The 21023-nt window shown below is 59.1% G+C and overlaps 1 protein-coding gene across 3 annotated transcripts in view; it reads right to left on the bottom strand.

The window, feature by feature from the left end:
• Positions 1–4711: 4711 nt before the first annotated feature.
• DPYD (dihydropyrimidine dehydrogenase) overlaps positions 4712–21023 on the bottom strand; it is a 461487-nt gene continuing 445175 nt past the window's right edge. For all 3 annotated transcript variants that reach the window (XM_045816671.1, XM_045816673.1, XM_045816672.1), the window contains 3 exons: positions 14314–14457; positions 7768–7908; positions 4712–6053 (listed from right to left, as the gene is read on the bottom strand). In XM_045816671.1, the coding sequence (XP_045672627.1) occupies positions 5883–6053; positions 7768–7908; positions 14314–14457 (456 nt within the window). In that variant the 3' untranslated portion in view covers positions 4712–5882. The remainder of the gene's footprint in view (positions 6054–7767; positions 7909–14313; positions 14458–21023) is intronic.

Raw genomic sequence — 21023 nt, 5'->3', positions numbered from 1 at the left:
CATCTTCCCCTCAGATTCTTACACCTCCAAGAAAAACATGCCCACGTAACCTTTTCAGGAACCTTACATGTTAACACGCATGTGTGTTTATGCACACTCACGTGTGCACACGGGTGTACGTGTACATATAGGTATATGGTCGTCATGTGGAGTGTTTTATATATGCACGTATCTATAGTGTTTGTCTTTGACCGGAGCATCCAGGTTGCATGAAGCTGGATGCCAGGGGAGGCCGGGAAGGGAAACGAGCCGGCCCTGCTCGTAGGCAGGGAGACCCCGTTTTCAACAGGGACCCACACGGGAAGGTGACTGGCGAGACGGGAGGTCCCGCCCCGTCTGCCGACCACGGCCAGTCTGTGGGGGCCGCCCGCAGTCTGCAGCGTGGCTCCACCCACGGCGGCGCCACGAAGGAGGCCGACCAGACAGCGGGGGGGGGGTGGGGGGGGCGGGGAGCGCGTGGGCGGTGCCTGGGGCCTGCAGGACACGGGCACGGGAAAGCACGGGGCGGGCTGCCCATCACAGCTGCACGGACACACGTGCCAGCGCGGCTCCCCGCTCCCGACCCGCTGCCGGCCGCAGACCCGCCCGCCCGTGCGCTGAGCGCGCTGGAAGAACCACGGGGAGTGTGCCGACCGAGAGTTCGTCCGGGCTCCCGGCCAGGCCATGAGCGGCTCCCAGCTGCCAAGGAGCGGTCGGATGGGCTCATTTCCAGCCCGAGGGGGCCTACTCAGCCTAACCACGCCATCTGGAATCCCGACAGTTTAAGCAAAAGTCCCTGTTCATGAGTGTTGCCATGTGAACTAGTACAAGAGAGAGCCTGGCTGCTCGGACCTCCCAGACCCACCCAGGACCGGGTCCAACTTCTCGTCCTGCGGCAGGCTGCGGACCTGGGCCCCCGGGGGTGCGCGGCAAAGGTGCCGCTCTGGGCGGGCGCCAGTGTGTCCGGTGGCGTCCCCGCTCCCGCATGCACTCCACGGGCCGGGGGCAGATCGGGTCTGTCCCCCGAGATAAACTTGTCTCTGAGGGCAGCACTTAACCCACGCGGACAGTGGTCACTGCACGACTCCGTCAGACCACGACCGGGGCCCTCAGGCCAGCACCGGCGAGTGACTCGTCCCCAGGTGTCCACGCTGCAGACAGACCTGTGACGCCCACACGGCGATGTGACCTGGACTGCGGGGCCCCGGCGGCGGGTCCCGTCGGCCGGCCGTCATTCCCAGACACGACGACACCAGTGGAACCTCCAGGTCTGTGTCAGTCACGTGTCTGCTCTGTCTTCAAGTTTCCTCTTGACAAAAACAACAGGAAAGACACTACCTGTTCTGCCCAGCTCCCAGAATTGAGAAAGTAAAATTATATATATATACACACACGAGATAATTATGTATATAGAATGAGATACTTACATAAGTACATGTGCTTATATATGTTATGTTTTACTCCTAGGATCTTTTACTTTTGTCAGAATTGGCTATCCTACTTCCTTTTTAATAATTCTTGATCTTCCAACTGCATGGGGTGTCTCTTCCCCGACGGCCACAGGCGGTGGCTGTGAGCTGAGGAGGTGACCCCACCACCTGCTACAGGGGCGGTCTGATTGTGAGTCTGGCAACCGTAGAATTTTGTCGGTAGCCTCGTGATCAGCATTTAAAACTGTGTTTGACATTTCTATGCCCATAAGTAACGGCAACAGACGTTACACCTGCACCTAACTCATTAGATGCAAGGCTAGTGTCTTCCCCACGGGAAAGATGAGGAGGCTGAGGTTCAGGGTCTAGTTGACAGATCCGAGTTCACATGCGTGGCGAGTGGCAGCCCGGGTCCGAAGAGCCCGTGTGTGAGGTGCGTATCCATTCTGATGCCAGTAGGAAGGCTCAGGGTCAGGGGGAGGGCAGGCACTGCGGGCTGGGTGCTGGGGGGACGAGTCACATGAGCCTCCCCGAGTCCTGCTTTCCCCACCTGTAAAATGGGGCCGATCACCTCTGTCCTGACCAGATTCCTGTATTTCATTACATGTCAGCTTTAGCTTTTCCTTTGCCAGTGGAGTTCTTGAACAACTCGGGAAGAATTTGCTCTGCGTTAACTCAGTGTGAGAAAAGTCGGCATCACCTGTGTAGGGGGTGATGGCAACTGTCAGAGTGGGAGAGGGGACAGCCTCTTGGGGACACCTTGGGGAAGGTGCCTCGTCCCCCGACTCTGTGGACAGTAGGCGTTGCCTTCTCCTATTCCACCTCCGTCTCTCTTTTCAGCAATTTAAACAGTGCAGGCTCTCTCAGTCTCAGAGCCTCCGTGCTTGCTGTTCCCTCTCCTGGGACACACCCTTCCCTAAGTAGTCGGCCAGTGGTCGGCTCCCCCTCAGCCACCAGGACAGCCCTGCCCACCCTCTGAAGAAGGGGCGCCTGCCCGTCTCTGCCCCGGGCCCTGCTCTCCCCGCCAAAGCACCTACCACGCTTCTGCGGTTTGTCTGTTCGCTCGCTCTTGGGGGCCCCCCTGGGGTGCAGGCTCAGTGGGCGGGGACCGAGTGTGTCCCCCTCACAGGTGAGTCACCGCCAGCCAGCGCCTGCTCCGTGTGAGGGAGGCACTCAGCATCTGAAGGGGGGGGACGAACAGAGCCCTGGCCGAGACTCCCTGGGGGACCCGACGACCCCCCAGACCCGTGTCCCCTCCCAGCACAGGTCCCGTGTGCCCCGGCCACCACCCAGCTCTCCTCCTTCCCGCTCCTTCCGGACGCGCCCCGCCCCTGTGCTGCTCTCGCTTCCACGGCTTGAGACGCCTTTCGCTCCTTCCCTATTCAGGACACTTTTTTAACGAGCTAAACACTTGGCTTAGTCCACCACCTTGCCCGGGGCAAACGCCTTGCTCGTCTGTCTCTTCTCTGCAGGGGTTTTCCTAGCGCTTGCCCGGTGTGCCTGCCGCAGTGGCGGCCACAGGCCCGTCCCCCCGGGGACCGCACGTGGGGGGTCAGGGAGCGGACACCACCCCGGCCCCCGCCCTCGGCCCTCGGCCCGGGCTTGGCGGGTGTCTGACTGAGACGAGCTGAGCGGTGGAGCGCGGACCACAGGAGGGAAGGCAGACGGTACAATGGACGGACGGACGGAGCCAGCACACCTCGCCAGCCACGTGACCTGGGACGAGTCACTCCGACTCCTCGAGGGCCCATGACCTCGGCTGTTAGTGGGGAAAAGACCCAGTAGAACCCGCCAGTGCCCACTGTAACATTCAACCCTGGTAGCGCGTCTTGTGTTACTGAGAGCTCTCCAGAGGCACAGAATAGTGTGCGTGTGTGTGTGTGTGCGTGCGAGAGAGAAGGTTTACATTTTAAGGGCTTGGCCCCTGTGATCGTGGAGGTTTCGAGTCCAGAGTCGACGGGGCGGCCGGCTGGCTGGTGATTCAGGAAGGGGTGACAGTGTGAGAGCTGGGACGGTCTGCTGGGGAGCCAGGCAGAGCGGACGCTGCGGGGGGGGGGGGGTGACACCAAAGGCTGTCCGCGGGAGAGGTCCCTCGTGCTCAGGGAAGGCCGGCCTCGTGTTCTAGCCAGCCCTTCAACTGATGAGACGAGGCCCACCCACCCTAGGGAGGGCAACCTGCTTTACTGGGAGAGTCCACCGGTAGTTTAAATGGAAATCTCGTCCCACCCACCGTCCGAGGAACGTCTGGAAGCGTGCCTGCTGCAGCACCGGGCCCTGCGGCCCGGCCGCGCTGGCGCAGAGCATTCACCGTCTCTCGTGCGGAACGTTTAGCTCAGCCTCGTGAGGAAGCGCACGGGAAACACTAACCGGGCTCCTTGGTCGGGTCCTACGTCTTCGCTCACGCCTGCGGAGCCGAGGGCTCGCGGGAGCTAGGGCCCGCGGCCCGGGGTCTCTCTCGCTGGATGGCATTGCGTGACTCTGCTGCTCCCTCTATCCCGAGTCTCTCTGCCAGCCACCCATGCCAAGTGCCACTACGTCCCTACAAACGACACGGAGGAGAAAGGCCTCTTAGTGCCGAGCGGGAAGCGGATGCACGTGCGCGGGGACAGGGCCCGCGGCCGCACGAAGCCCCGCCCACCGGCGGCTCCGCTCCGCGGCGGGGGCTGCAGAGCAGGGCGAGGGCCCGCGTGCGCACGCTCCCTCCCAGGGAGGGCGGCGCCCAGTCACGGACCGCCCTCGCCCTCGCGGTCCGTGTTCAGTCCGCGCACCAGGGGGCCCAGGCGTGTGTGCCCCGAGGTCTCTGCGTCAGCTCCCAGCGGGTGGAGGAGCTCCCACAGGAAAGGGGCCACGCCCTGTGACCGGGGCTGGGGCCCCGGCAAACTTCTGTTTTGGACAACTCTGTTACCGAGGCCAACAGGCCAGACGCCCCCACGGTGCCAAACGAGAGTCAGTTCCTCCGAGTCCTTAGCATCTCACAACTAGCGAGGCCGAAACGTTAGGTGACACGGGTGTTTCTTATTGTGAAGTTGGCACCTTCGATGGAAGGCTGCCACTTCCACGACTCCCTGCCACCGAGCCGCCGCGAGGGGCCCGGCCGGTGGCCTGAGAAAGACACATGTTGGCAGAGGACGGCTGGGCTCAGCGGGCGGGGCGTCCACAGAGCGACACCGCCCTTCCGCTCCTTAGATTCGGCTGCAAACGCCCCGATCACTCGCAGGCGGAGGGGGCCACCCAGCGCGCCCCACCTCCCGCGGGGGGCGTGTGACCGCAGTGGCAAAGGAGGCAGCAAAGGACCACGTGCGTTCAAGTGCTTCATGGAATTTTATTTGATACTATTTCATCACAGGGATTTTGTGGTCAACGTTCAGGTCTGAAAGCGCATAATCAAACGCCTTCTCCGCCCTGCAGTCATCACAGCAGCGGGCCACGGACTGCTCCTTCAAGATGTACTGTTTCCGAATTCACGGGAAAAAGTGCCACAAAGCAGAGGGGCAGGAAGCACGTGGGGCTATGTGTCTGATCACGAACACGGAGAAACGCAGAAGTGCTGCTTGGCAACCACAGAAAAAACAGATTTCTCTTCCACCCCACGGTTTCTGAACCTCAACGCAAACGCTCGCAGGGAGACGGGCCGGGCCGACTCCGCCCCTGCGGCGCGCACTTCTCCGTCTTGCATCTCGCGGCACGTGACCCGCCGCTGCATGATGTGGGTGCAGTTAGGAGGTTAATTGCGATAATGAAGGTTATTATTAAAATCAGAGAGAGCAGATCTGTGCACAGCGAACAAGTGGCTTTCACCCGGGCTCTCATCAAACTCTGTGTTTCGTGGGGAGCACAGTTTAAATGTTTAAAGAGGAACACCACGCTGATTCCCCAGTGGGGGCTGGTCGCCGGCCTCGGGCCTGGGCGGCGGACGGCAGAGTGGCGCCGAGGGTCCCCAAACGCCGTCCCTCGGCAGCTCCCGCTGCTGGGGAGCTGCGCCCGCAGAGGGGCTTCCGCAGACCCCCTTTGGCTTTATTTTCTCCCCTGGCATTGCGAAAAATGATTTCACTTTCTTTGTCTGTGCTCTCTGGAGCTAATTATATTTGCTTAGAAACGGTGTTCAAATTAAGTGTAATTTTTAATCGTAAAACGTTTCCTTGGAAACACTTTTTGTATGTTAATTGTACTTGCTTCTAAAATCCTTACTTTCACTTGTAATCAGAAGTCAAAGAGCACAGCACAGGGCGGTTTGGAAGTGGCGGCATTCACGGCCACGGCAATGTAATGCTTCTCCCGATGTTATGCCCGGTGAATGGTCCCTGGTAGCCGACTTGTGTTTTTATTATTATTTAGAAATGCGTCTAGACATGAGGTTTCTATCTGGAAATTAGGTGTTTGCTCTGATTTGCAAGGGCTGGACCGCGCGGTCACGATTAAAAAGGCACATGTGCGCGAGTGGCCTCGGGGCCCCCAGCGGTTGCGACAGTCACCTCAGCACACCGGCCCCACGGCCAAGGGCAAGCCTCTCTTGGGCTCATACGGGGTTGTCCTGGCGACCATCCGGATGCAGTCGATGATGGGGCAGACGCTGAGACACAGAGTGCAGCCGGTGCAGGTGTCCGACACGCTGGGCAGGTGGGTCTCCGGGTCAAACTGGATGGCCTGCGGACGGAAACGGAGAGCGTGGCTGTCACGGCCCCCGAGGCCACGGGCACCCCTGAGCCCCCAGCACAGGGGAGGGGGCACCAGGCTCTTGTCCCCTGCAGTGAGCTGGACGTGGGGACGGTGTACGCAGTGCTGGAGCAGACAGCCACAGCTGAGCTGCCAGAGGGGAGGGAAGAAAGAAAACCTCTCAAACTAGAAACACGGTGCTGGACATTCCTCAGAGCCATCGTCCTGGTGCTGTGCAGTGGAGTGACTCGCGCATCCTCTGCCCCTGGTCTGAGCAGAGGCCGGCCCCTCTGCAGTCTGACCGGACAGGGGACCCCGCTGCCCCCGCACCCCCTGCTCGTCCTCCTCACCCGCATGGGGGTGAGGATGCACCTGTTTGGATTTCAAATGACGTGTGTAGTTTTGAGAAGAAAGCAGTGGGAAAAAATCAGCTTAGGAGCCAACTTGGAGGTTTGAGGATTTCCAAGCAGAGTCCCACCACACAGGGGAAACATCACTGAAGATGCTGGGACACCTGGCTTCCCGTCCCCACCTGTCACTGCCCGTCCCCACCTGTCACTGCCCGGCTGGGAGAACCAGGCCGGGGCCTCCGGCTCAGAGCCGGGTCAGGACTTTGAGGAACGTGGGAGTTTATACTTCCTCTCTCCTTCCCTCTCCCGCCTCGTGAACAAGGCCATGTTTGGTGACGGGGAGCCAAGGCTAGGGCACCAGCGCAGAGTCAAAACCTCGAAGACGTTCGATGCCTGAACCCTGTGCTGTGTGCGACCTTAGTGGCAGAACCTGCTGGCTGCTCTCTGACTGGTTGGTTAGGGAGAAGATGACAGAAAAGTCAGTGTGCCAAAACACCAGTCATTTCAAAACAACTGTTAGAGGCACCTCTCAGCTCGGAAAAAAAATGTGACCCATTGGTTAAAAAGTGGGTCTAGAACTAATGTCAAATTAAGGCTGAAGGGATTTTTAAAAAAAGTTAAAATACATCGCCTCGACTGGGTGGTCAGAAAGCGCAAAATCCTACCGGGAGCAACATCGGACCTTCTGCTGGGCTGAAGAAGGTCAACGAACTTGAATTCTAAAAATGGGCCATTTTCTCTACCTTGAAAACTCCATTTACCTTCACAGGTTGAGGAGCCGAGTGTAAATAACATTACTCTGCATGCGCAGCCTGCAGACGGGGCGCCCCCTTTCTGGTCGCCGCCCCAGGGCAGGTCCAGCTGAGGGGGAGGCTCGGGAAGAACCCACTGGGGGCTTTTCCAGAACGGGGTGCCCTGGCTCCCCCCGCCCGCCCAGCCGGCGGGGCAGGTGCTTCTCCCTTCTCCGTGCAGCCGAGGCCCGTGGACAGTGGGGGGCGGGGCGAGGGGGGGAGAGACCGCTCTCGGCGGAAGGGATCGTGCTCCTCCGGAGCGACAGCTCGTCCCGCCCCCGGGTGCCGAACCCCAGAGCTCCCCAATGTCTGTAGTCAGTGACGTTCTCTCTTGGGGTGGCACCTCCCCTCCAGCGGAGTTAAGGAGATACCAAGCAAGGAACGGTGGCACTGTTGCTGTCAGGTGGGGCTCCCTCTGCTTAGAGACGCTGTGCCACGTGGGCGAGGGGCCGTGGCCGGGGGGGCCCCCATCGGCACGCCTGGTCTACAAAAGCCAGAGGAAGCGTGCCCCCCGCCCCCCCCGCCCCCCCACCCCCGGCAGCCTGGTCGGCGCAGAGCGCTCACCTGGTAGCCGGAGTCGTTGCAGGTCATGTAGCACTTGCCGCAGTTGATGCACATCTCTTCATCGATCAGGGCCACCACGTGCTCCACGGTGCTCAGGTCCCGGAAGGTCCCCAGGTACGGCAGCGCCCTCCCGATGACATCCTGGGAGACAGGCCTCGAGTCACTCTCGGCGCTCGCTGGGATGACTAACTGGGGTCCGTCTAAACGCCCCCGTTTTTACGGGGTGTCGCGCTGAGGGGCCCAGGACCCTCTGACGGCCGCAGCGCTCACAGGTGCGTGCACCTGCCGCCACTGCAGCGTCCGCAGGTGTGCCCCCGGCACGGTGGGCAGCGTGCAAGCCTCGCTGAGAAACACGAGACCTTAGCGACCGCACCCCGTGGGCTCCCTGCTGTCTGACCAGTGTCTCTGTGGACGGAAGAAGTGACACTCTTTTCGGAGGTGGCGGCTTGCTGCTTCTCTACCTGGGACCCCGACGCAGGGTAATGCACCTCTGCCAGAAGTCTCTAGATGGGGAGGCATGAGGGAAACAAACACCTGAACGCTTTGCATCCATATCGCTGCGTCTGGATTCCGGATTTTCATTTAGCACGCCCACCTGTCATGCCTTGAAGAGTATATTGCACTATTTAAAAATTCTAATTTATGTTAATTGATTAGGCTCGTCTAATAGCTAAACAAGACGCTCTTTCACTGTGTGAGGACCGGGATTTTCCTCATTCACCACAGAAGAATTGCACGTGGTTACACACGGCTTTGTTCTTCACGTTAATTAAGAGCGTGCTTAATATGGGAAGCACAGATGTTTCATCAACAATAAGAAACACTTTGTGTCGTAAAACAAAACAGAAGAATGTAACAATGTTTGTCAGATTAGTATGCTGTCAAGATCCTCCGCTTTCGTTTCTAACGTTCACCAAGAGAGTCTTTGGTTGGAGTTCAAGGTCCGGGCTCAGGGAGGCCTCCTCCTCCTCCCACCTTCCTCCCCGCCCCGCCCCGCCCCGGCGCTGTCTCTTCTGCTCCGCCTTTAAGGGCCTGGGTTTCCCTTTCTACCAGTTTCCGCCCCCCTTTCAGCGCTCAGTGCCAGTGTGCCCACGACCCCGAGTTTTCAAACCGGAGCAAACTCCACGTTACTGCGCGAGTTTTACCCGTGCGCCTCCCGGGGCCAGAGGAAGCGCACGCCACCGTCCTCACTCACGCTCCCCTTGCGCTGCGCTGAAGGAGTGAGGGCAACGTGGCCGCGGTCTGCCGGCGGCCGGGGGCTCCGGCGTCAGAGTCAGTATCTCCACGCCCGCGGCCCTCACCGGCTCCGGGGGCCCCCTCGTCGGCCGCACGGAGCGGGCTCTGCCTCAGTTTCCCCACACACCGAACCCAGCACCCGCACCACAAAGCTGGGCCTGGTGGCGTTCTTACGCTTGTGAGCGCTGTCAGGACTGTCCCGCGCGCCTGGCCTTGGCATTTCGGAGGTGTGTTTCGCCGAGACCTCTCCCGACGCCCCGGGCGCACCCGTTGCTGAGTCTTTGTGTTCTGGGTCTGCAGCACCTTCTGACCGTCTTCCCGCGTGCACTGCAGCCCCTCGCCGCGGCCCCTGGACTTCTCCCGGCCCAGCCCCCTCCTCACGTCCTTCCTGCCCACCCGCCCCACGCCGCCACGCTGTCGGCCTCCCCGCACACACCCGACTCCCCACCTCCCGCCCACGCCTGCTGCTGAAGCCGGGCTCCCCTTCGGGCGGGCACTCAGGGCCTCCCACCCGCTCGCACTCTGGGTCTGCCCTCCCCACCTCCCAACGCGGCGGCGCGTCTCGGCTGACCCGGGCACCCTTGCCAATGACTGCCCTGGCGCCGAAGCCGAAGTTCGTGCGGAGTTCTCGGTCCAGATGGCCCCTCCTTCCCGCCCCGTGGCCGCTCCGAGGAGGCCCGTCCCTCCTTCAGGGACTGCTGGTCTGCCGCTGCCACGGGTGACCCTGCCCTCCGTGCGCCCCTCCTCCTCCTCCGCACCAAGTGGGAGAGGGGGGTCTCTCTCTGTCTCTTCTCCTGCCGCTCCCCCTCCCCCCTGCTGGGTTTCCTCCCCAGAAGGGCCGGTGGTCTTTGATGTGCGGTGGGGAGCTGGCGAGGGCAGACAGCGGTTCAGTTCGGTTCTCACTGCGCACCAGGCTGGCGCCCGAGCTCACTTCAGGGCCTTCTCCTTCAACCCTCACAGCTCCCACCGACCACGGGGGCTGAGGCCGGAGGCTACAAAACTCCGCAAGTCGGGCCTCACACAGCGAGGGGGCTCGGGGCGGACAGTGCCGTGCGGGGAGGATGCACACACAACTCGGACTGTCCGGCCGGCCCGTGCACCGGCGGAGGGAACCGGCCGCAGGTCACAATCGGCAGCATTCTCAGTGCACAGACGGGACGCACGGTGCTGTTACTGGTCTGTGCTGGTGGAGCCCGCAGGCGGGGCACCCGTGGACAGGAAGGGCCGGGTGCGTGTGTTTGAGAGGGAGACACGTTCGTGTCGAGCCGCACAGTTCCCACCCGTGTTGTCCAAGGTCAGCGGTGAGGCGTGGAGCAGACACGCAGACCGCCGCTGTCCGGCCCCAGACCCGCGCCCGGGGGCGCTCTGCTGTGCCGACTCGTCTCCTGTTCCTCTGTTCAGCACGTTCTGCTCCGTGTCACAGACGTTTTCTCTGCTTGGTTCCCTACATGCCTTCTCTTCGTGTGTTTTTTTTTTTTCATTTTTGGGTCTCACGTGGTGTATCTGGTTCCTGTAGACCACCGAAACCTGACAGGCACTCAGATACATGGTGAAATAAAGGCATCTTTTGTTCACGTATGTGCTAAACACACAGCACAGTACTGGCACATGTTTGTGGGCTAAGGGCTACCCGCTGGTTCACGGAACGAGCATATTGGTAGGAAATTCACAAACAGATTTGAGTGTCTCTTTAAATACACAGCGATCATTATCAAAGCATCTGGGCAGGTTTAATATTCTCTAGTAATATCTTAAGAGAGTAGATGCATGACATCACTCTCTGGCTATAAAGGGCCATTTACATGTGGCAGTAAAGAACCGTTTTCAATCGGGCCAGTTCACCAATCAAAGCCGCTGTTTCACTGAACCGGACCAGGGCCCTGCTCGAGTCACCGGGAATGGTCGGAGGACGACGAGACAGGAAACTCCCGCCGGGGCCGTCCAGCCCGCACGGCCGCTCCGTGTGCAGCGTGTCGTCCTGAGAGACTTCGCCGTCGGAGGCACGCTCACACTCTGTGCACACGGCACGTGGCTTGTGCTCTCTGCTGGAGACCTGCTGCTGTCATTTGCTGGAACATCGTCATTTAAACGTGAAACAAAGCAAAACAAGGTCCTCAGAGCCTCTGTACGGTGTGAGCACTTGGTGCTAAAATGCACCCCTCCCCCCCGGTCCCTACAGTTCTTGAGGAGATTGTAGCCCTGACAGGGCGAGGCTCAGCGGGCTGGGTGCCATCCTGCAAGGTGAGAGGTTGCTGGTTTGGTTCCCAGTCAGGGCACAGCCCTGAGCTGTGGGCCGTCCTGGTTGGGGGTGTGCAAGCAGCCACCAATGGGTGTTCCTCTCACACGTGGGTGCTTCTCTCCCTCCCTCTCTCTCTAAAAATAAATAAAATCCTTAAAAAACAAATATTTTTTTTATCTAGAAGAAGATCAAAGAATGACAAGTATTTTCAATTGTTTTTGGAAAAGAATATCCAAGAAAATAAACTGTCATTCTAGGTGGCTGGAAACGTGGGCGTCTGTTTAAGACTCGGAGCCTCCGGGCGGTGCTCCCAGCCAATAAAGACCCCTGAGGGCGCGCCCTGAATTTCACCGAGACGCCTGAAGGGTCCGTGAGGCGCTGGGGGCTGGGCTCGTCCCTCTGGGGCCCGCGCCCGTGCACAGCAGGGGCTACCACTCGCGCCGTCCCAAGCGGGCGTGGCTGCACAGAAGCGCGGCAGCCGGCTGCAGCCGCCCTGCTCCGCGGGAGTGTTTATGCGCGCGTCTCTGTGCAGGGAAAGCGGTGGCCAGTCCTTTCAGGCACAGGTGGTCCGCTGGATTCCGAGGTGTGCTCCCGAAATCCCTGCTGTGAAGGACCACGGATTCCAGAATCACATCTTTTCAACTAATCATTTACTGGGGATGACTGAAAGTATTTTTAAAAGGTTTTATTTATTCATTTTTAGAGAGGGAAGGGAGGGAGAAAGAGAGAGAGAGAGAGAGAGAGAGAGAGAAACATCAATGTGTGGTTGCTGGGGTTGTGGCCTGTGACCCAGGCATGTGCCCTGACTGGGAATCGAACCTGCGACACTTTGGTTTGCAGCCCATGCTCAATCCACTGAGCTACGCCAGCCAGGGCTCGAAAGTATTTTTTAAAAGCAACATTCATGTGGAATGAACTTTGAGAGAAAGGCTCGGCCCGACGGCCCCCGAGGCCACTCTGCAGCGTCTCCGGAGGCAAGGCCAAGCTGGCGGCAGGGGCACCACCCTCCAGGACCCCCGGCCACAGGGCGACGCAGGAGTAAGTAACCCCAACACTGCAGCTGAGACCCTGGGCGGTTCGGTCCGAGCTCCCCCCGCCCTGCGACACCTGGTCGTTGAGGACGACTGACCTGAGCACACTAGGTCACTGTCTGCCAGGCCCGCCCTCCCAGGAGCTCCCACGGAGCGGAGGACGGAGGGCCAGTCTGCCTCTCTGCGCCCCTGCCTGTCCACCCGGGGACTGCACCCTGGACCGCAGGCCCCAGGCCCCGTGGCTGCGCGCGGGTTCGAGCAGACACGAACTCGGTGCTTTCCACACACACAACTCCCTGGGCGTGCGACCTTCCTCACTTTCCTTCCGTGGGGGGCCGCAGAGGGTGGTGCGCAAGGGCCCCGTCTGGAGACAGACTGTGGGACGAAACCTGGGCGCCGATGCTCTCCTGGCTGTGTGACCTTGGGCCAGGGGTTCGACCTCTCTGTGTGCTAACCACTTACCCAGGGAAGCAGGGAAACACAGGTACTGCTGGCCGACTGGGCCGCCGCCGTGAGAGGGAACGAGTTAATCCGCAAACACGGAAAACAGGGCCTGAAACCTCGTAAGGACTCTATAAATATTAGCTTTTATTATTAATTCTCTGCTTACTTGGCACTAATTTATTAAACTCCGTGTGAGACGCCGCATCATCCCCGTGGAGCGCTCCGCGACCAGCCAAGGCGGAACTAACCCCCCACTCCTCTGCACCCCGGGGCGCTTTGTGCGCATCCGACTGAACTGGAAACAGTTTCCAACTCGCGTCTGTCTCCCTCGCCAGGCTCCGGCCCCTCCAGGAGAGATTTCCTTCTCGCTAAAATTCACGCGGCGTGCCCAGCGTCGAGCCCACTCCCGGGTTGCGGGGGCGGCCCCTGAGCCACGGGCCGCACCCACCTGTCACCGCACGCAGACCTGGTGCCCAGCTCCGTGCCGGCCGCAGAGCGGATGCTCGGGACGCCCCAGCTGACCGGAGACGCAGACAGCGCCTCCTCCTGAGGCTCCGGGCCAGGACATCCTCACCGAGGCTCGGGAGAGGAACGAGGGACAGGAGAGGGGAGGCCTGCTGTGCGTGGCTGGTGTGGAAGGAGGACTGTCACCCTCGTAGCCAGGGGCGACCGACGGAGCCCTGGTCAGACAGAGCCCTGGGCGCAGAGCTGGAGGACCCGCCCGGACAGCGGGCAGGGCTAGCTGTGTGGGGCGCTGGGGCTCCTTTGTGGGTGCTCGGGGCTGACGCCCCGCACTGGCCGACAGGGGGACAGACGGGGCAGCACGTGGGAGTTCACCCTGTTGAGCAAGGAGTCCACACGGAGGCCAGCGGGCAGGGGACAGAATCGGCTGCACAAAACGGATGGGCGGAGAACACAGCTGAGGCGTGGGTGCAGGTTGGCCAGGCCTCCAGGAAGCGGGCGAGGAAGCACAGGGCGCCAAGGACAGGAGACACGGCAGGGAAACACGAAAGCGGCAATGAAGCAGCAGGGGGAAGGACACGTGCCTGTGCGTGTGTGCGGGAATAAATGCACGGTGCGGGGGCCACGTCTGAGTCACGTGTGCAGAGCATGTGCCAGAATAAATCCACAGCGTGGGGACCATGTCTGAGTCACGTGTGCAGAGCGTGTGGCTGGAGGATGCACTAGATAAGAGCGGATACGGCAGGGGGAGGTCAGCAGGCAGGGTCCCGGGGCCCCAGAATCCCGGGAGGGGCTGTGCGAAGCCTGTATTGTACTGAGGTCCCCGCAGAAAGGGGAGGATGGAAGAGGAGGGGCCGGAGAGACAGACGGAAGCGGCAGACCCTGGGGACGGACTCACGAGTGGGCGAGGGACAGGGCGGAACTCAGGCTGGCTCAGGGAAGAGCGTGGGTGGGGTTCACGGAGACGCGGGACTCGGGAGGGAGGACCGGCTCCGAAAACCATGCCAAGCAGCTGAGCGTTCAGTGCGGCGGCGACCCAGGTGGGGGCGGCCGTGCGGGCGGCAGACAGACACGAGACCACACTGTACAGGTAAACGGCCGAATACACGCGCCACGGTGTGGCTGCAGTGTTACCTTGACGGAAGGAACAGGCTTCTTGAGGGGAAAGGGTTGTCTCCCCGGGGGCGGAGGAGCTGTGCCTTCTTCCTTCAGTTTGATCTTGTGCTCCGCGATGATCTTCTTGCGCTGTTCAAGGTAAGGTCCGAAGCTGGGCAGTTTCTAGGAGGGAAACACACGAATGAGAGAGCACGTTAGCTTGTGAGGATGTAAACACACGTGCGAGCAAACAAAGGCGCGTTTGAGACAGTTTCACGTGCACCTTCCCGGGCCACCGGGTGCTGGGGGCCAGACTCCATTCTGTATCGGAAAGGACACGAGGGCAGCAGGCTCTTACCAGGCATGTGTGTCTGAGGTACGAAAGTGTTAATGAAACTACATTTCTAAATGGAAGAGGGTTCGAGACGGTAAACCAAAGCCACCCACTGAAACCAGGAGCTGTCAGCCAGGCCCTCGGTCCGGTTCGCACGCACAGAAGGTGAGCTCCATCGGTGTCTTTCCCCCTTCACCAGGTTTTAGCACAGCACAGACACGGCCGCAGCCCTGACAGATGCTCCCGTCAATGGCGCAGGCACTTTGCCCAAGTTCTAATCTGTATCCCTGTTACCGTGTTCAAATTCTCACTACAGCTCTTCAAAGTTGGTAGTGAATGTTGACTGCAATTCACTGGAAGAGCTAAACACAAAATGGTAAAGATATTGATTTCTCAGTATAGGAAATAAATTTGAAATACCCGAGTGTTTAAACCAGCCCTATCAGAATTCAAAGTTGTGCCGTGGAGCTTTAAACTTCAAGGTTATTATTCAATTGGACTTCACACAGTTCATTTAGAAGGACACCTGTGTGGTGTGGGACAGTGTAAGCGGTCTCAGCTTAACGAGAAAGTGCCCTCACACTATGCATTTATCTAGCTCAGCGACGGTCAACTGGTATACCGCAGTGCACGGGCGTGCCACCGGAGTTTGTAAATCGTGCAGCATCTGGGCTGTCTAGCCAGGAGCACCAACCTCTTCTCTCTTAGACGGTCTGAAACAGCGACAGCCGCCGACCCAGCAGTGGCCATGCAGTGCGCATGCTCTGTCTGTACAGGTCATGTGACAGAGTGCACCTGATTGGTCACTTCACACAGTCAGGCTGTGTCTGATTGGCTAATTCTCGGTACCAGAAACATACAACTATAGGCACCTGACTTTATAAAAAGTCACTCTGGAACAAAAACCGTAGGTCATTACTATCATTATTTTCTTGGTGAAGAATCCATGAAAATTGTGCCTTTTTTTGGTCAGACTGGCAAAAAAACATATCTTTTGGTGTGCCACAGGACTTTACGTGTGTGCCGTGGGATGAGTGAGGTCGCACACCGCTGACCTTGCGGACGGAGGCCTGGACTCTGCCGCGCTCCAAGGCCGGCCCGGCCTCTGGCCTGGCCAGCCCGCCCGCAGGTGAAGAGACACACTTCCTTGGGGACACTGGCCCCGCCCCCCCAGGGAACAAGGTGCCCTGGGAGAACACGCCTTCCCCCCTCCCTCCGGGGTCGCCAGCAGGGAGGGGAGGCGGGACTGGAAGATGCTCTAGTTAAGCCGGACGGCCACTGAAAATTCATCCGGGCAGAGCACACGGACGTGGCAATTCCGAAGACTGCTTTCTCCATGATCAATTTACTGCAATTATGTCAACAAGTCAAACCAATGGAAACCACGTGATGAATGCCAAATTAACTTACATACAATTAAACTGGAACTGTGTTCTTCATCACTACACCTTCACGCTTCCCGAAATTACACTGTCTGCTGACTGTGGTGGTACGAAACGATATGATGGAGGGAGAGAATACAGTATATTGATTTTTACCATAAAATAAGTTGATGCTGTCATTTTTAAAAGCATGGAATAAATAAGAGCATAACACAAATCCTCACCACTTAGCACACACGTAAGTCTCTTTAATGGAGACAATGTAATGCTAGTCTGAAATGTCCTCTTTCGAACTGAAATGCCTTTTTCCGGCAAGGTGGCAGGGATTCCACTCGGCGTCAGGAGATTCCCTGGGACCCCAGTGACATCGCAGAGTGGTGGACGCTTCTGCACATTGGGGTGTCCCCCCCGCCCCAATTCTTCTCCTGCACACCACGGCCCCTTACTTCCCAGCTTGTATTCCTGAGGATCTCCGGGCACGTGGTGCTGCAGCCCAGGACCCCGGGTCCTCGCAGAGCCCCCCGGTGGTGGGTTCGGTGGGAACCTGCAGCGCCCTCCCGCCTCCCTGTGACCGGGTCTCCCCTCCTTGCCCCGCGCCGTCTAGCCCCAGCTCGGAGTCCCCTAAGTCGTCCCAGGAAGTCCCATCCTTGGAACTTTCCGATTCCTCTCCTTTTAAACGTAGACCAGAGGAGGCTTTCCCCTCGTTTTTATTATTCGTTATTCAAAGGGGAAGAAACGAAGTTTCCATTGAAACAATGGCGATTTCATATTGTTCCAATGACGGAAATGGATAAGAACAATATCAACAGAAAGTCCCCCGGTGCTGAGCGGAACACGGCCTCAGTAGATATCTGCCAGCCCGGAATTTCCTGTAGTCGTTTGCGGCGGCCGGCCACAGTTGCCGCGTGTGAACTGTGCAGCCTTTCCGCGGCTGCCGGTGTCAGGATTCGAAGACGTGCTCATTTTTGCAATCGGTCCTAGGGAGAGGCTCCCGTGGAATGCACCGTGGGCTCCCACGGGATCCGCTCTGTGTGTTTGCTGGAAGAGTCGGTGGAAGAGAAGGAAAAGTGTTGCCAGATTTTTCTTTACACCGAAAGCCCACCCACACAAAACGTGAGTGATGGCCCTGCCCGGCCCCGGTCCTCCTCTCCAGCGGACGAGGGCCCCTCAGGTGCAGTCCTCACTGCTGCCCAGGCGGGCCCGGGCCCAGGCGCAGCTTCGAGAAGTTCAAGGTTTTCTGCCTTCGTGTAAGAAAGTTAAATGCTTTTTGTAACTTCGATTTTTACTTTCTTATCTTCACGGCAAATGGGGTCGACCACCGCAAACAATTACAGAAAATATCACCCTAGGACATCGTTTTATTGCTTTTTAGAGAGAGAGGGAGGGAGAGAGAGAAACACGTCGACGCGAGAGTGAAGCGCCAGTCAGTTGCCTCCGGGACGCGCCCCAGCCAGGGACCAGGGACGGCCGGTGCCCACACCGGGCACAGGGCCAGCAGCTGAAAGGGGCCGGGACGACGCTCCGACCGCCTGAGCCTCGCCGGCCGGGGCCACATGCTTTTGTTCTTGTTTCCGTTTTCAAATCACACGGCGGGTGTTAGGACGCCTCCAGCATTTCTGCGTGCCGAACGTTTTAAAAGCAAAGCTCTCCAGAAATGAAGATCAATTCCCCCCCGCACCAAAGGACCACCTCCCCGCATGACTCCCTTCAGGCGGGATGGAGTTCTGATCTCGCCGAAGAAACAGAGCGAAGCAGGCGGAAACTCAGAGAGCGAACGCAGAGATGAAGGTGTGGACGGCCACGGTGCGTGCCAGCCATCGGTGATGACTACTAAAGCGTTTAGCTCAGACCTCCGCCTGAACACACAGCTCATTGATTTCCCATCGCTGGAAGGGCCGCGGCCGGCCGGCGGCCAGCGGCCAGCGCGGGTCCACATCATTCATTATTCTCCCGCAGAAAAAGTCGCAGCCCGCGGTAACCCGGGGCGAGAGGGCTTGAGCGCCGTGCTATATGTTTTAAACAAAGGAAAAAAGTTCTTTAGAGCTCTCAGAAGCTGCTTTGTAACAGATGAACTGAAAAAGCTCAGAAATGGTGTGATTTTTGTTTCAATAGCTTCTCCGGGGATTCATCGCTGATGAATTTGTTCTCACCAGAAGAGCTAAATCCTACTCATTTAGAGATAACAGTATCTCACGCTCAAACTGCCCGCGCCCGGATAGAAAGAGCATTACACTGCCGATAGAAAAGTGACAGCGTAATGAATCAACAGTGATACCTTAAGCCCACAAAGCTTTAAGGTAAAGAAGTCTATTTGGATTATAATTTATTCATGGATCAATCCAAAGGTAATTGAGCATATTATGGAGCAGAAAAGGGTTCTTGTTCCTAATAGAAGCAGGAGCTGCTATCTTCCCAGTTTAAACAGCACGATTTCTGTGAGAAGGGAGGCAAGTGGGCTAACGGCGCTGGCCTGCAGAACGGAAACCGACCAGCTCCGACTCCCCAGTCACACTCCTTATCTGAGTGGTGGCCAGGACAGCGGGAAAAGTAATTACTTTGCTATCCAAATGGGAGTCAGCTAAAAGAGAAAAGGATTTCAGGTGCATACCGAGTGCAATGTATATTGCACATATATACACATACACTGAGTATACATATGAATATATATATTTTGCACTCAGTGTAATCGGAAACCCATGTGTATGGATATGGGTGTGTTTGTGTTTGTGAATGCGTGTATGTTTGTGTATACACTGACAAACGGGAAATAATTAGACGTAAACAATGTTTCAATTTTAAGGAATGACTTTTTACAAAAAACGTTCTTTGCTTATGACTTCCATTATTTATCTTTTGCCGTTTATTCAACAGATACAGAATCCAAAGCCTGCTCTGGGCCAGGGACTGTTCCCTGCCCCAGCACAGCACAGGTTCAAGGACGCCCACAGGTCTGAGCGCAGTGGTCGCCGTCACTGGTCTCACAGGTGTCTCTCATCACTCGCCGGGGGCCGGGCCGGCGTGAACGGCGGCCCCAGCGTCCCTGCACCTGGTGTTTGCGGTCGCCTGAAGGCATGCTGCCCGCTTGTCCTTGGGAACTGACCAAACAACCAAAGGACCAACAATTAGAGAAAAAATGAGGAGAACAACCCTCCAAAGGGCCTCCAAGGACTCAAGAAGGCCCTGGCGCGTGTTCTGGGGTGTCCCAAACACGACGTGGGGGACTGGGGGCTGGGGTTCCCTGCCCCTGCTCCTCGCACCCCGATTCCTGGCACGGTGCAAGGCAGTCTGGGAGCCGCGGGCGAGAGGGCTGCTCCGCCCCGTGTGCGTTCGGAGACTCGTCTCCTTCCTGTCCCTCCACCGCGAGTGGCCGTGATGTGCTTCTGTGTCTCCCCGGTGTCCAGCTCCGAATCTACTCCCTCACGGCTCAGCTCCAGAGACTCAGACTTCCCCCGTGAGTGCTCGCTCGGCGGGGAGTGCGGGACCGCTGACGACAGCCAGCGGTGTGTCCTGACGCGGTCGAGTGCGGGCGGCGGGAACAGGGAGAACACGGGGTGGGGGGGGAACCGTTGCTCAGCGATGTGGCCCCGCCCCCTCTGCGGTGCCCGGCGGGGCAGACAGGGACACGGCAGCCCGACATCAGCGTGCTTGGGGTTAGTGAGATGTTACTGTCAGCGTAACCCAGTACACTCCAGCACATACGACGTCTGACCTAAAAAACCTGCCGCCCGAATCCGTCACAAGCAACAGCAGCAGCGGTCCGTGCTTCACGGAGACAGGAGCGAGCCGGCGCCCGCGGAGCGGTCAGGGTGCGGGCCTGGAAGTCGCGTCTGCACGGAGACCGCAGCGCCGCACTCATCGGCTGTGTGTCCAGGAGACGACGACCTCGCCTCTCGGCTGCTCGTTTTCCTGGTCGGCGTGGCGAGGAGGGCCGTGTCCAACTCCGGCGCCGGTGCAAGCGCCGATGGAGGGACGCCTGTGAGCCGAACGCCGCCAGCGCAGCCCCAGAACCCTCAGCCGCCCGAGACGGCCCTGCGCGCCATGCCCTGGCTTCTCCGTTCATGTGTGCACCCCCTCACTGGGAGGGTGCCCTCCCCACCACTGCCTCAGGGTGCACGGTCCAGCTGGGCGTTTCGGTCTCAGCTGGGTCTCCATAGCACCTACGTGATCTTCACCGACGCCCCACACGGTGTCCCAGGCTCCTCTGGGTGCATTCTCTCCTCCCCCGCCTCCTGCCCCGTCACCACCACCACCACGCGCCACGCCCGTCCCCCCCCACCCCCCCCCCCTCCACATCCTGGCGGGTGAGTTTTTCATTCAGCACAAAATAGGGACTCGGTGAGTTTTTTAAAGCTTACTAAATGAAGACCTTGAATGCATTTTAAAAATGCTGCTGGTGGTGTGAAATGTCGGACGACCCCAAACAACGACGTTCAGGAAGAAATGAAATGACAGGAGTAGGTTCTTGCAACAGTAAGGCTGACGCGAAGTAAAGACACCACGTCACACTGCAGCCGTGACGCCCGGATCCGAGCCACACGAGGTGCCAGGCAGCGCTCACGCGTGACAGACACACTCCGGGGCCTGCAGCGGGCGACGGCGGAGGGCGCGGGTGAGGCCCCGAGCCGAGGGCCCGGGCAGCGGTGACACTCGGGGTGGAAGCCCGGTGACAGTGTGTTCCTGACCCCGGCTGCGGGCCGCGGCTCTTCCCCGGGGCCTGGCGGGGAGCGAGGTTCCCAGAGACGAGGCGAGGGCAGGCTGTCAGGTGGTGAGGGTGGAGGTGGGAGCGTCAGGAAAGGGGACAAATGAGTGTCCCCTGGGGAAGGGACCCCAGAGAGAGGAGGGTGACACCCTGGAGAAAGCACGGGGGGACGGCCAGCGGGGAGACCCCCCACTCTGCGCTCAGTAAGACACCAGAGGGCGCGGGGCTCCCTCTCTGCTGTGCAGTGACCACAGGCGGCTGCGTGGGAGGGGCATGCGGACCCGAATGGATCGTCTGCAGAGATGGTGGAGCGACGACTTGCTGGTCACCACGT

The sequence above is a fragment of the Phyllostomus hastatus genome, unplaced genomic scaffold, assembly GCF_019186645.2.
Source record: "Phyllostomus hastatus isolate PE091 unplaced genomic scaffold, TTU_PhHast_1.1 phas_scaffold_216, whole genome shotgun sequence".
Lineage (NCBI taxonomy): Eukaryota > Metazoa > Chordata > Mammalia > Chiroptera > Phyllostomidae > Phyllostomus > Phyllostomus hastatus.
The sequence above is the reverse complement of the archived record's forward strand: the minus strand, read 5'-3'. Positions and strand labels throughout refer to the sequence as shown.